Source organism: Coloeus monedula, assembly GCF_965178545.1.
Source record: "Coloeus monedula genome assembly, chromosome: 1".
In the NCBI taxonomy this organism is placed as follows: Eukaryota; Metazoa; Chordata; class Aves; order Passeriformes; family Corvidae; genus Coloeus; species Coloeus monedula.
Window position 1 is genome coordinate 25,226,707 of NC_138781.1, and position 15,897 is coordinate 25,242,603.

Here is a 15,897-nt window from a genome sequence, read left to right on the forward strand (position 1 = left end):
CAAAACTCCATTGATTCATTAGGGCCGTATTTTCACCCTACACTCTACTTTTTCAGTAATAAGTAGATTTGGCCCAAATTTTTCTGAAGATACTGCTTTAAACTATTTCTTCTGTTCTATTGAATAACAGAGTAGGTTGATACTGAAGAATGAAAGCTCATCAAGTTTAAATTTCAGTTGTTTTATAATAATAGCCATATGTTAGTTATGGATTGTGTAGGTCTGAAGTTTTGGTAATTTAAAACTGCTTTAAAGTGACCTTTACGTGGTTCCACATTTCAACATTTTCTAAAAGCAGTCGGTATCGGTCCTTACTCATAAATCGTTGCACTAAAAGATCTGCAGGCCTGGGCCCGTAGTTAACAGGCTTGCAGTAAGGAAGTGCTGCGAGCATTTATACACACACTTAAACCCAGAAAAGGAGTCTTCTCAATGAAATCAACGTAACTGCTCTCAGACCAGGACGATATGTAAACTTTTAAGAAAGGCCAGTTGCTGTTAGTACTGAAGACAGGAGATGAAGCAAGATGGACCTTATGCAGTTGTTGTGTTCTTCTCTAGCTAAACAGTGCAAGACAAGACAAGATGGGAAATACTTTTTCTTTTTTCACTGGCAGATAGTCACACTGGGAGGACTATCTGCGATACTGGGGGCAGTATGAAGGTGCAGCTCAGCTCCACTACCACTGCCTGATTTCTGCCATATGATTTCTCCCTGATTTCCCAACCACACTGCAGTTGATCTTGCCTTTTGGTTGGGCTGCTCACAATCCTGCAATTTCTTACTTCTTTGCAGTGCTCCACGCCCTATTCTTCTCTATTCATTTGTGTGTCATTCCTTGCATGTCTGAGATCTTTCTCAAGATCCATATTATTCCTGTTATCCACACTTTCCCTCTGACTTTCTATCTGACCGAGTACTTCCACTGTTATGGTAAAGGCATTTCATTTTTGGTATTTGAGGCTTTTTCACCTCAAATACCAGCATTTCAAAAGTGTTTTTATTTTGATAACAGGGAAACAGAGGTACATCAGCTAAAGGTATTTGCCAGAGACTACACAACGTGTAGATATAGGCTAGCACCGAATCTCCTCACCCTTCCTTCTAATGCCTTGATCTTTAGGCATGAAGTGGAAAATAAAGTAGCAGAACTAAAAAGACCATTAAAAAAGTGCCACACTCAAGATCAAAACAAGTTTTGATATGCTGACAAAAAGGAAATGCTGATTGAAACCTGTCCCGGATTGATTGATATCTTAATAGGCCCTTAACTCCTGTGGAATTTTGTTACTTCTCCCATGACATTAAATGTTAAAGTGCTGTATGTGCAGCACTTCTCCCATGAATAAGAAAAATACCAACCACCTAGCAGTTGACCAGATTTCCTTTCCTTTTGATACACTGCTATCTTCAATGCCCACCAGGATTTAGACACTTGATATATTTGAACCTGAATTAGATGTTTTCAGTGAAAATAGTGCAGAATTGGGAATCCATGTGGCCCTCTCTAAATACTATTTCCCAGCTCACAGTTGTAATGATCCACTTTGAAATTTCCTATGAAATACCTCTGCCTATTCAAAAGTTTGGTCTTCATTTGGCCCTAAACCCTGCAAAAGCTTTAGCACAGGCATGTAAGTAACTCCAGTGATAATATGCTAAGCAGACACATACTTGTGTTTGGAGAACAAGACCTTCTTCAGGTACAAAAATATTTTTGTAATTTTTTCCTTTTCTTTTGCAAAACTCCAACCTGGGAAAAGAAATTAAAATCTTGCATAAATTTGAGATTATAAAGTCAAGCTCTAATTTAATTTCATTGTTACACAAAATGTTTGCTAGTCTTAGAAAATGGACAAAAACCATTTGGCCGGTTACGAAAATTTGAGACCTGATCCTGTAATCAAAGCATCTTTCATTAATTCAAGCAGAGGAAAACCCAGCCTCTGGAATAAAGCCCTGTGTGTTTTCAATGTGTTTTCAAAAGACAAAGTCAGGTAATTAAATCTCTGAATACTTTCAGTAATTTTTTGTGATACCTGTGATGGCCAGAAATGTTTCAGAATTATTTACAATACAGTGCTGCAACAGCAATGTACCACATCAATACTCAGAGACATGGCAGCATAGAGATGGACACATACCTGTCCTATGTACTGACCCTGCAGTGCTTCCAGCCCCAGCATCCACCCAAGCACCATGGGGTGCAAGAGGACCAAACCCAAAACTAGCCAGGACCCATCTATAAATAGATATCAAACCAACTGCTTTATTGGTTTAATAATATACGAAAGGAAAGCTATATAATAATTGCAATTAGTCACTCCACTTTTCGGAAAAATAATGCATGGCTATACATTGACGCACTCCGGACAATGTTTCCTTTGTAAAATGCGCGAGGGTGCATTCCAGAGGGATCTGACCGAGATGTTCTAGGGGTGCGCCTCGGACACGCACAGGGTCCGCTCCGTGGTGCTGCATTTCCCGGGGGCGGGGGGACCGCGGGCGCCCGTCCCGCCGGGCCGCGCTTGCCAGGGAGGCGGCAGGGAACGGCAGGAGGAGGGAGGCAGTGAGGGGGACCCTCGCTGAAGTCCCATTGTTTAGATTTCTGTCACAAGCCATGCGAATACTTAATTTCTTTCATCTCTGGAGTTTTCATTATCATTCAAATTTCATTTTCCATTAATTGATCGGGGATTAGCGAAGCCATTATGCAAAAATTAAAGACAAGCCAGATGCGATGAATAATTCATGAGGGACAATTACTCTTTATTCCTGGTGTACTTCCTAACTTCCCTCCGACTCCCCGCCTGCTGCAGATAACAGCCTTCCCTCCCTCGCCGCCTCCCTCCCCTCCGGAGCGCGCCGGGCGCGGGGATCCCGCGGCGCGCAGGGCCCGTGCGCTGCCGCCGCCCGCCGCTAGGTGGCAGGCGCCGCCCGCGGTGCGCGGGGGGCCGCGGAGGCGCCGCGCTGCTCCCGCCGCTCTCACGATCCTTATCGGAGCCTCCGCCAGCGCGCCCGGCTCGGGCGGGAGCGGCGGTCCGTGCCCGCTGCCTGCCGCGCCGCCTCCCGCACCCCCTCCCGCCGCCGGGGTGCCGGCCGGGAGCGGGAGCGGCCGCTCCCCCCGCCCCGTCATCCGCGCGTCCCACACCCCTCACACCGGGCATCTCATTTATCCCACCGGACAGTTGTTGCCCCATTAAAGCGCAGTCCCGCCCTTTGTGGAGGACCTTTCATCTGGGGAAGTTTTATGACACTTTGTAAATGTGCAAAGTTTTTAATTAGACTCGCCAGACAGCCCCAGGCAGCACTAGCGCCACGAAGTCTTCATGCCGCTCTCTGCTTTACAGCACAACAAGCCGCTCTACTCCTTTGAAGACAATGCCGACTATGTCTACGATGTCATGTGGTCGCCAGTGCATCCCGCGCTCTTCGCCTGCGTGGACGGGATGGGGCGCCTGGATCTGTGGAACCTGAATAACGACACCGAGGTGAGGCGGCTCGGCGGCGGTGGGAAGGCGCGGGCGGGCGGCGGGGCGCCGGGCGAGACCTTAACCCTGTGAGGGCCGGCACTGCCGGGCACCCCTCGCCATCCTTCCGTCGGGGCTCCGCGCTCTCTCGGGGCGGGGGCAGCCCGGCGTCGGCCGCCGCCTGCGCCCCGGGGCGCGGCGGGGAGGGGAGGGTAAGGGAGGGCAGGTCCCTCTGCCGGGGGCGCCCGCCCGCCCCCCTCCCTCCCCCGCCCGCCGTCCCTCCTTCCCTCTCTCCCGCCTCCCTTGCTCCCTCCCCTGCCGCGGGGCTGCTGCGCTCGGTACCTGTCAGGGGCGGGAGGGCCGACTCCGGCACCCCCGGCAGAAAGCCAACGCAATTAAATGCCGCGGTGCCGGCTCGGGGAGGAGGCTCCTTCCTCCTCTGTTATTTTAAGGTGCACTTTTAAACCGCGCCCGTTCTGCAGGTTTTTCTTATCCCCCCCACCCCGTTTCTGGCGCACAACGCTCCAAGCGCCAGGTTTGCGATGCCGGCCCTCACCCAGGGGGTCACACCTTGGCAGCCCGGCCACGCCGCCACTGACTGCCAGCGGGGACCGAGGCTCCTGTTGGACTGCGAGACTTCATTTCCCTCTGTATTTATTATTCTCTGAGCCAAATTCTCTGGGGATTGTAACTTGGAAGCCCCGTGCCAGTGCCTGCGGCGTGTCAGAAACCAAGCGTGTACCCCTGCATCTCCCCTGCATCCTGCCTTTGAGTTGCTTGGTACCCCGCTTCAGTCTTTTAAAGCACAGGGCATCTCTCTCACATGTTACTTGGGACTTTACACCCTCTCCTTTTCTTGTCTTTAAACTTTGCTGTGGAACTTAAAGGCACAAATGCAATTAATAAATGAGTTTTCTTTTCACTGCTATTAACTAAATAGTGGGGACCATTGGAAAGGAAAGGTCTCGCCTTTGAATTTCACTGGTGAGAAAGGATTAATCAGAGCACTTTTAGCAGAGATTGAGACTGATAAACCGGTGTTTTTTAAAAAGCATCTTTCTAAATGTGCGAAACCCTGTTTTTTTCCTCCTATTATTTCAAAATTTTAAAAACGCCAGACACTTAAATTGATAGTTTTTTCTGGATTTGAGTTTCACCCAAAAATGATTTTCAGCAAACCTGTCATCACCTGAGGTCAATCTTAGATGGCCAGTAATCAGTTTTCTGCATGAAAGTTGAAGTCTTTTCCACACACAAAGTCTTGCATGTTTTTCCTTAATGCAATTTAACATTAAGAACAAACAGACTGTAAGAAAACAAAAGTTCACATATTAGCTGGCACATTTCTTTTTTATATCCAAAAAAGAGACTATGGAAGAGCAAGAGGCACTATTATCCTCCATACACGTTATTTTAAATTTTTTTTAAATTTAAGACTAGTTGGATCATTAATATACCTTTCACATAAACGTGCTATGCATTTCAGTCAGAGTAAAATACGGGCACAGTTTATGGCTTCCAGTGAGTGGTGCTTGCCATAAATAAGCATGGACAGGTAAGAGGAACCAGCACCGGGCACTGCACTGTCAAGGGGAGCAGTGAGGCCTTTTGAAGTGCTTTGAGCAGGAAGCAGTGCAGCCTTTTTAATTAGAGCACATACAGCTGGAGGATATACAGGAGGAGTCTCCTAAGAATTTATTTTGGGAAGGGAGGGACATATCCTTCAGGTGTTCTCATTAATGCAGGCTTAAACACAGAGCATAAACCCCAGCATTTTGAGAAGAAAAAAAAAAAAACCTTTCCCCCCAAATACCAGGGCTGAAATCCTGCTCTACTTGAAATCAACTGATGTTTTGCCATTTTACTCAAGGAGGCCATAATTTCTTTCCAAAAAATTAGTATGGACTGCTTGATCCCATTCCCATCAATAATAAGGCTGTATGTAGCAAACCGCTGTGTGTTTTCAGTGTGTTTACATATAAATATATAGAAACATCAGAAAAAAGAATTAATTTCAAGCTTCATCCTGCTTTTATTCTGCGTGCAAGGCCACCCCCTGATTTCACAAATTGTTTCCGTTCTGAGAGGTCAAAATCAGCTCTCGTGTAAGGATCAGACTGGAATTATTTCCATGGAATCCAAGCTTTTTATTTTTATGAGAATCAAATTTGGATCTCTGGACACAGAAATATAATTTGGTTTTTTTACTGAGCACTGATGAAACAAATTTAAAAATCTTTATAAATGATAAATGGTCAGATTCTGAATGGATGTGAAGTTTTGTTATGCAGGAGAAGCAACAAAAGTATCTCTGAAAGAGAGAACTACAAACAGTTCTAAGCATCTTAACTGAAAGTGATCGTTGTTTGCTTTTATCCTCTATCTGGTAGGTCGTAATTAGCTAATAATTTTCAAGATTTCTGTAATTGATTATGCCATTTAAGTCTACACAGCTATTTGGTAAGAAAAACTCCTTGTCAGCACTTCTGCCTTTGTAATAAGATCTTGAAACACCTATTTTTTAGATCATTACTACTTTTAGATGTCAGATATGTGATGTCAAAGTATTTGTGAAGACAGTAGAAAATGACAGGTCTATTACTGTGTTTAACTACTAGCCTTGATAAAAATCTCTGTGTAAGAACGAGATGTGATTGTTATTAATGAGGCCTGGCTTTGTTTAATTTGGAGAATAAGCTGCGTTAATATTTAGGTATTATTTTGAAATAAATTAAGAAAACACCTGGGTTTAGTTACAATATGCTACCTTCAAATTTTTGAATTGCAACAGAGTTTCCGCTAGCGTTACTCTCTGTATTTATTGAAAACATTTTTCCTGAGACCTAGATGCTTTCTGATCAAAATAACGTAGATCATTGGACTGTACCAAGGATTTAATTGGTGTAATAATTATTTTCAAAATCTCATTGGAAAGTTGCAAGACTGTTGGGGTACTTCATGTTTATTTCTGCATATCAGAAATTATTTTTGTAAGAGCAGGGAAAATTATCACGTTTTATTTTATATCTGGTAAAGTAGTGTAAAAAATATTTAAAAGAAAAAATCCTTACCCACTCCATCATTCTTTGCAAACTGAATATTGTTTTTATGGATCAGTGTAGTGAGGTTTGCTTCAGGATAGCAAATGCTGATTTCTTACCTATGTGTCCGTAACATTTATTTTTTGATCAAGATTGTAGAAGATCTGTAGGTGATTGATGAGTCTTATTTATGTATGAACTGATACGAAACTGATTTACAAAGTCGCTTATTTCTTCCTTGTTATATTCCATTGAGATGTTTCTCGGGTTTACTGCATGCTGTACCTTAGCTTTTAAAGTGTGAGGATAGTTTCTATTTCTAGAAACAGGTAACAGATGTATTTGCAAGCAGGTTTTGACACTACATAGGCAATAAAAATAATAATAAAAAGCTATATTCTTATCACGCAGGTTTTTCTGACTGCATCTTTCTTAATCTGTTATCTGATAAAATTTCACTTCAAAATTGTTTAAAATCTGACAGGCACCAACTTCGTAGAATTTATATCAAATGTGATTTTAAAAACATCATGCTACTATTACAAATAAATTCTTATCTTGAAATCTAAAATAGGCATGTGTAATTTAAACTATCACAACTGAGAGCAGACAAATCTATTTTAAGATACTATGGTTTGACGATATTTCTCTGCATATCACTGGAGAAAAGGCATTTTCTTTAGATTTTTAAAGACTGTTTCATTATTGCTTTTTGTATTGTTAGATAGCTTTGTGGATTAACAACAGAATTTTTCAAAACCATCAGGTTTTGGAAAAAAGTATGGGTTGTGTTTTGTGTCTGCGGCATTTGTGCTGCTTATTTTTATGTGGAACACTGAAAAAATGCTGTATTAACAACAACAAAAAATAAACCCCAAAAAACAAAAACCTAAACCAAATCCCAGCTCTAGAGTTATGTATTTCAGCCTCCTGAAAGATTTCTGTGAAAGTTCAATGTCCTAAATATACACTGTATATTTGTACATGAAACACATTTCTTTGATCTGCAGTTTTCTGAGAAACATAGCTGGGTTAGCGGCTTAGTCCTGTAAAATGTGGCATTTAGCTCTTTCAAAAAACCCATTTCCAAATGTTAGGAAATTAATTTTGGCTGGATTTTTTTTTTTTTTCAGAAATCCGTGATCACAGCAGTAAAACTTGCTTGTTTTCTACTGTGATTTTTATCATGAATCGGTGACTCCATGTCAGCTTAAGGCCATTGACTCTTGCTCAGGTAGCAGACTTGGGACAAGGAGTTAGTGCATGCCAGTTTTTTTGGGTGGTATGCCTTGGACAGGACTAGGCCTTGCACAATGGGGAGATGAGTCCAGTAGTTATTTGCATTTGAATGACTTCCTAGAGGGGGGGAGGATGGTATGTGCTTTCTGATTGGTATCCAGCATTATTTCTACATCATTCTGCAAACAAAATCCTCTTGCATTTCTCATGTGGGGCTGAGGACACTACCGTGAAGCCGTTTGCCGAGGTGATGCTTTAGCTGTGGCAGAACCGTTGTGCTTGAGGTGCCAGCTGGTTTTGCAGCCTGGTGTCAGGGTTGGTGAGGGGGAGCAGGGAGCCTCCAGGGGCAGAGTCAAGGGAAGCAGCCCTGCTCCCCAGTCCTTGTCCAGCTGCTGGCGTGGCAGTGCACACGCTGCGGCTGTAACGAGAGTCTCAGCAAGTCTGCAAAGGTTTGGCTTCCTGCTGTCACTCATCTAGTGTGACACAATGAAGGCAATAGGGCTGAGGAGGAGACTGGCATGGGAGCTGTACAATGTTCATTTTTAAATTATTTTTCTCCAGGATCTTTAGACCTGTCTCACAACAAAAGTATAAAGCTACAGTCAGAGAACCGAGATGAAGTCAGCAAAATACTGGTTTTGTTAATCTTGCCAGTTTGTCGATGTTCAGACCAGGCTTTAATATGACTTCAAGCTGCTTTCTTCCTACTTCAGCTGCACTGTGCTGCCAATGAGGACAGAAGGAGTACCTGTCACTCCTCCCAGGATAGCCTGGACTCCGGTTCGTGTCCAGCTACCTTGTTTTACCTGGACTGCTCCCCATTCTATGCCCATTTATAGATCCTGGGACACTCCCTTGTCGTCTCACAGTGTGACTGAAACCATTTCCCACTGGATGGATCTGGTGGAGGAGTTGTTTTTGCAGCTATCCTATCCCATTTACCTTGACCTAAAAAATGCTGAAACTAAAAAGCCTTGTTTGGAAGACTGTTATGCCAAGCTGCAGGCTCCTTGCTCAGGCAGGTTCTCTCCTATTAAAGGCAGCTGGGTGGAGCATTAGTAGGCTTGCAGGTTACCGTCATTTGTCATATGAGGTGACCTAAATCAGCTGAGTGATCCACCTAACTGGGACAAACACCCACACAGTTCCTTCCTCCTGCAGCATCTTTTGATGCCCTCATTCTAGCATAGATTACAAATACTTCTCTTAAGATCGTGTTCATTGCTTTATTCATCCCACGCATTAATCAGAATCCTTATGTATTCTTGTGGATCGCCTGTTAAGTTGGTTGACTTGGGGCAGGGAGGTGGGTTAGGAATTGGACAGCATCCAGGTGTATTTAAAGCAGAAGTAATGTCCTGGGGATGTAAAAGAGAATTGTGGGAATATATTGTAGGAGTTCCAAAATGTTAGCTCAGCTGTTCTCACTTCTACCATGTCCTCACTCTAAAGTGATTAGCTCAGGACTTTTCTGATATAATACTTAAGTTTCAACCTCTGCATCTAGCCACAGAGGTGAATATGGATTCAAAGGGTGTGTCAGCATGAATACAAGGATGCGTTTGCTGACCATCAGGTTATCTGGGCCTGAGTCAGAGCCAGGGCAGGACTGAAGCCAAATCCTACTCTCAGTTGGTTCTTGGTCATGTTAGTGACTTTTGAGAAAAAAGCAGATGCAGTTTTGCATGTTTCCAGGGCTAAGGGGGAAAAATGGTTTCATTTACAGCCCTTTACTGTTCATTCCAAGCAATCTATTACTCTTTTTAGCACATCTGATCAAAGAAACAATGAACCCTTCAATTTTTTTTTCTCCCCCGCAATGAGAGTTGTTTGTTTCTTCCAAAAATGCCAAGGGACTTTGACTCATCTGGGCCATTCAGAACTGACCCCTGGGTTTCTAGGCAGTGTGATTTTATTGTCCTTCCTGTTCCTATTGTTTCAACAGGTTCCCACAGCCAGTGTCACCATAGAAGGAGCGTCTGCCCTCAACCGTGTCCGCTGGGCCCAGGCTGGGAAGGAGGTAGCAGTTGGTGATTCAGAAGGCCGTATATGGGTCTATGATGTTGGAGAGGTATCTTCTTTTGGGATTCTTCTGTGGTTTGTTTGTTTTGTTGGGATTTTTTGTTTTGTTTTGTTTTTAAGCTCAACTCTGGAGACTGCCACATCCAAGTTTAAGAAAGAAATCTGTCTTATTCTTTCAGTAGAGTCCTCATTGAATTTCGGTTGCCAACAGTGTGTTAGTCATAAAGCTACCTTGCAAAAGAGTTAACTTGTTAAAGTCTCATGAGAGAAGTCTCTTTTAAAAGTTTCCAGTGTTTTTCAAACTGTTTTTTATAATGGTTCTGTGGGTACAGTTGGAAAAAGTTAAAAGAATATAAAGAGAAAAAACTGAGGTGCAAAAAGAGCCAGTGCTGTTCTAAAGCTGGTCCTAAAGGGTACACATTTTATACTCCAGTACCTCTTATTTCATGACTGGCTTATTGCTGTAAATTTTTGTCAGCATGACATGTAGAGAATGCATCTGTTCTTTTGATACTGCTTCATACGTCTGAATACATGCAAAAGTATTAACAGGAGGAAATGAGAGGTGTCATTTTGAAGGATGGTAGGTACATGCGTGATAGACTATAGCAGGATGCATATTCTGTGTCTAAAGCTGCTCTCAATTCACCCTGCTACATCTTGTAACAAGCATCTAAACTGCAGTGTGTTTGGCAGTGATGAATCTAACTCTTTGTTGATGAATGCGGTATAAAGTGTTCCATCAGCATTACAATCCCTTGGAACATTTAAGGGTGAATCTCTGAGCAATCAGCCTTTATGTAGAGAATTTGTTTTCCATCATTATCTGTGATAGGATACTGAGATACCCATCTCTACACAGTGGGGAAACATTATAGAATGCATACAGAATTATCTGTAACTCTCATAAAGTGATTTTATGGCCCATAGCAAAATTGCTTGTGCATGACTCATATTTTTGGATTTCATTCACTTGTGCAGGAGTTGCTTTTCCTCACAAATGTTTGCTGAAACTTCTTGCCATATTGTTAGCATAATCTCTAAATTGTCTCAGGTTACTGTGCTCAGATTTCCACTGTGACACTGGCAGGTCAGCTGTTTTTATTTATTTTTCATTTTTGTATGACTGTTCTGTCTTTCAAGTGATACGACAGGCTGTGGAAATGTCTTTGATGACAGCACTGTCTGATCTTGTCTGGGAGTCTAGACGGGCTGTAGAAAAGTCTCTTTTTGCATATCATACACCAAATCATTCATAGGACTATTTACTCTTGCAAGCTCACCCAGAAGAAAATAGAGTTCTATGCAGAAGTAGCAATATTGACGTTTTTGACCTTTCCTCTGTATAATAAGACGTCATCTTGCAAAATGAGTCATAGTGATACACTCAAATAAGAAAGAAAGAGAGGCTTCTACTACTTGAAAAAGAAAACAGAGTCGTTCAACAGTATGGATTTGTGTGAGTCCAGTTCAGTGTTACATAAGGGGTTCTGCTTCAGGGATGTTGTGTGCCCTGCCCATGCAGAGCCTCAGTGTCTCCAGCTCAGTTCCATATGTGCTTAAGTAAACCAATGGATGTCCATCCACATGGCTGCTGACAGACCACTGCCTACCCTCCTCCTCTTCTGTAATGAATGAAGGAGCTCATTAATTTGTTGCCTGGTTCATTCTGGCTGTATCAGTCTCTGCAGTAATTCCTGTATGAAATTTAGGAGAGGTCATCTGGGCTGCAACACTGCTGGGGCTGCTGTGTTATTAATGCCTTTTTCTGGTTTAAAAGAGAAGGGTGCTCATATGTTCTCTAGCCCAACTGTTCTCACTGTAAAGCCTCAAGGGAGATGCAGAAATACTTTGCAGATCAAGAGCCTGGAACCAAGGGCATGTACAGTGAGTAGCAGCCTCTTGGGTCGTTAACCCTGAGGGCCAGTCTATAAAGAGTCTGTAAAGAGCTCATCTCTGATGAGAGATCCCATCCTTAGCTGTCCTCAGGCATGACACAGAGGGGATTCACAGTGCACATGCACTTTTGGAAGTGTCTGGTACAGAAATACGGCAGCCTTTAGGGATTGTGCTTTACTTCACTGTGCAGGCACTGGTCAGTTTTTTGGCTCAGCTGGGGTCCTCCTTTGACTATCCTTTTTGTAGGGGTTTGATTCTGGGATCTGATGGGGTTGGTCTCACAGTTTAAAAGGGGAAGTTCTCCTGCCAGCCATCTCTAGCCACATCCCTTACTGCCCAGCTTTTGTGCAGGTAGCAGTGCTTGTCATCATTCACGTTGTGCAGAGGGAGTTAGGTCAGCAGAGAAGTATTTATTTATTTATTTGTTTGTTTGTTTTCTTTGGGCTGTTTTTCTCCATGAACCGACTGATGTGGGAGTAGATGAGCAAGCAAGAATGTGCCTCAGGTTGAGGGGCTGGGAGCTGGGCTGTACAGCACCCAGCAGCAGCTAACTGTGGTATTTGACCCAGCAGTGTTGCAAATCCTGACACCAAGCTGTGACAGGTGACCTTTCAGCAACAGCACTCTTCTCACCTCCTACAACATCAGCTCCTGAAAAGGCCTGATCACTGGAAGAACTCAATTCTGCCTCGCTGATAACTCAGTAGCATCCACTTGTTTGAAGGTGCATCTCCCTGATTTGGGAAGATGGGTGTGATTACTTGCATTAGAAAGTCATCAGGCCATTTTAAAAAGACCCTAAATACACTCACCAAAACCATTAATGCTCCTCTTATACTGCACCCTTTCAAAAACCTTTGTTTTCCTGTGACTGTTCCAAATGTCACATTAGATCAGCTGTAAACTCATAAAGCACTGGTTCCATCAGAAGAAAAAAAATACTGTATTTGTATTTTAATACACCATGATATCTTTAAATTTCACCTTACTGGGTAAACGTTTTTCCTTACCTGTTTCTTAGACAGCATTGACTCTGTGAATTTTGATCAGAGCAGAAAACATCAGGCTGTCAACCATTAAGGAAAAAATTAAGTGCTAGGAATTTTACTTTGATAGATTCATCACGGTTTTAAGGAACTATCTTAGAGAGCAGTGAAGTTTACTGCTGCTATTAACCCATGTGGTATAAAAAGAAAACAGTATGACCTAAGGGAAAAGCATAAGACATAAGGTCTAATCTTGCATCCTTTGTGAAGGTAAGGAGTGTGGGATCAGGCTGTTTTCGCTCATGTAAGAATTTAGGATTTGGCCCATGTTAATGTTATCCAGTCATGGTCTTTATGACACAAGAAATGTCAGACACATGAAGAACATGGCAGGGTCCATGACCAGGGAGTTAAAAATAATGGTGACACTTTCAGTTAGGCTATATAGTGTTATCTCCTTTGACTGTGTACTTTTAGTTGTTTGATTTTGGCATCGCATCTGAAAATAACTGAACACATTTATTTTCACAGTGAGGGGTCTATTTTCTCCTCTATGCGTGTGCTTTATGCCCATTAGCATTAATGGGAGTTACACACACACTTCCAGCGGAGAGGAGACTTAAACAGCCCATATAGATGTGCTCTTGTGGATCAGTAAGCACTGATTTAAAGAGTGTGAAGTACAAAATGAAATAAAAACCCAAACATGCAAAAATTGATTGTTTCAGTGTGATGGGATCTTAAACCCATATAACTTAACTAGTATATATAAATACATTGTACAAAGTCATTGTAAATACACTTTAGTCTCCATATTCAAACTTTTGCTGGCATAGTAGTTGTGATATTATTATTGTGATAGTTTGTGTAATATATTTTAGCTTCTGTGGCCTTACGGCTTATTTGCTGGGCAGCAAGTTTTCTGTGTGGTAGAAGTTGATTTTAACAGAACATGGACTGCTGCCTATAGATTTATTCACGTGTTCAGATGATTGATAGTTAGACCTAACTGCATGTCTGTTCTGCAGATATATTTTCTAAAAAGCTTGCTCCCATTGTGCACGCTTCAGTGATGTTACACAGTGCCTGCTGTCATAAATATTGCCTAACAACCATGTTTGTTGCTTACCTGGCTTATTGCAAATGCTCTTTGCACCTTTGGTTGTAAAAGAAGCAGCTTCTCATCCACCTTCTATTATTTCTTTTTCTTTTTTTTTTCTGGTTTACCTCTTCCAGGTCATATTCTGCTTGCACTGTGAGTACATAGATAGAAACCGTAAGTCAATGACTCATTATTTGATTCTAATAAAATATAAAGTAAGCTTGCAGCATAGGATCACAGAGTTTGAAACTAATCACAAGGAGAGTAATGCAGTACATTATTTTGTTAAAGTGGTTACAGGAAAAACTATTGCATCTGTTAGGTGGTCTTTCAGGCAGTTGGTTCTAGTCATGCTTTTAAAAGGCAACTAGTATGACAGGTGGACTGGAGAGGAGTGAGAAAACATCCTTCTCTAGACCATCCAGGAAGGCTGGCTCTGCCAAGAAAGCAGTTACCTGGGATTCTTTGTACAGTTATTACCTCTGTCCTCGTTTCCGTGCAGTGAAATCAGAATCATATGGATGTTTGTGTGACTCTGTTAGGTTTTAGAGTTAATACTGCCTTAAGCCTTTTTAGGGCTGCTGTGTTAGGTTGTTTGTGTACTTCCCCATTTGCTCCATGATAGGTGTTAATCCCATATCTCATTTTCAAGTACATGACCAGTGAGGGAGGAGCTGGTAACTGCCCTGAAGTTTGTGGATGAAGTGTACAGTAAGGATATCCCGCTGGTGCCTATAAAATAATTTCCTTTGATTTCAGCAGCCTTTAACAGCTGCTCTGAGATTCTTAGGGTTCTAGACAGAAACAAATGTATATTTGTGACCAGCTCTCACATTTCAGCACGACTACTGAGTCACTTGTTTTTCTGGCTAGAGTGGGGAAGGATTTGTACTTTGTACTCCTGTCTTGTGATGCCCGTGTTTCACTATAGATTTTTGTACAGAAAATACATATCCAAGCATCTCTTTCATGCAGTTAAAAACTGCTGTAGTCCAGAGAGAGAAATATGAAGCTAGATTTTGTGTCATGTAGTTATCCAGGTAGATTTTCCAGTAGGTTTGCTTTTGCTATCATAAAGCTTCTGTAGAGCATATATTGAATTGGGAAATGTTTTTGCCACAAAAGCAGAGTTGAGACTCGCCATAAAACATTTGATTTTAAAATCTGTGTTGAGTTACAAGTATTCTTGGAACACAGATAAATGCTCACGCACATATCATGAAGGCAGATTCGAGCAATAATAAGGGGCTGTGCTTACAACCAAGTTTTATTCAAAAACATTCAAAGATTAAGTAAGACACAATAGTTACAACAACATACACAATCCAGGTATAAAGGATAATTAAATTTCACCATTGATATTTCTGCTAGGTAGGCTGGAACCCTGGCCTCCGAGAATTTTAAAAACATGTTTTAACAAAGCAGAATCTCTTATGAGTTGTTGGAAAATGCAAAGAACTAAGGTTTTGATTTGTTTCTTCTTTTTCCCCAGTTTTCTAATGTTCAATCTTGAAAGACTTTTAAAACTGGAAGCATTTAGAGATGACAAAAAAAAAAAAAAACCAGGAACTTCAGCTTTTTACTTGAATAATATCTGAAATATTAAGCAGAACAAGCTCCTCGTTCTTCATCATTTCAATTTTGACTGATATAGTCAGTATTCACAAAGGGATTTTTGAAGTAGGTTAAATAAGAACTCCCTAATGAAAAAAATGCACTAGTTTGAAATCAGTCAATTTCATTACTGTGTTTTATGAAGGCCATTACCCATTGCTGATTACTAGGGTGATAAAATCTTGAAGCTTTGGTAGCCTCCATAGGGGGTGAGCTGATCTAAGTAGAGCAAAGTCCAGTCATTATCACCCTAAATACTTGTGTTTCTCATTACAATATTCATTACTTTAGGTTACTGTGAACGCTTTGAGGTCTTTATATAAGCACTGGTTTATTCCTCTGTAGAAAAACAGTGTTATATTGATAAGTTAAAACCAAGTGTTTATATACTTCTACATTCTAAAATGAAGCTTAGCTACATCCATACATAGAAATGCATAAGTTTATACCTCTGAGTCTAAATTTCCCTATACACACCTATTGATGGCTGTTTGCCTGTCAGTGAGGTTGTATTAGTTTGATA

At 41.8% G+C, this 15,897-nt stretch overlaps 1 protein-coding gene across 6 annotated transcripts in view; it reads left to right on the plus strand.

The window, feature by feature from the left end:
- The window catches only part of DYNC1I1 (dynein cytoplasmic 1 intermediate chain 1), a 187,328-nt gene that overhangs the window by 159,279 nt on the left and 12,152 nt on the right, over positions 1 to 15,897 (plus strand). For 5 of the 6 annotated variants that reach the window (XM_082302413.1, XM_082302409.1, XM_082302411.1 and 2 more), the window contains 2 exons: positions 3,352 to 3,492; positions 9,697 to 9,822. In XM_082302413.1, the coding sequence (XP_082158539.1) occupies positions 3,352 to 3,492; positions 9,697 to 9,822 (267 nt within the window). Of the gene's footprint in view, positions 1 to 3,351; positions 3,493 to 9,696; positions 9,823 to 13,894; positions 13,935 to 15,897 lie in introns of all 6 variants that reach the window. The other variant, XM_082302412.1, reaches the window with a different exon arrangement.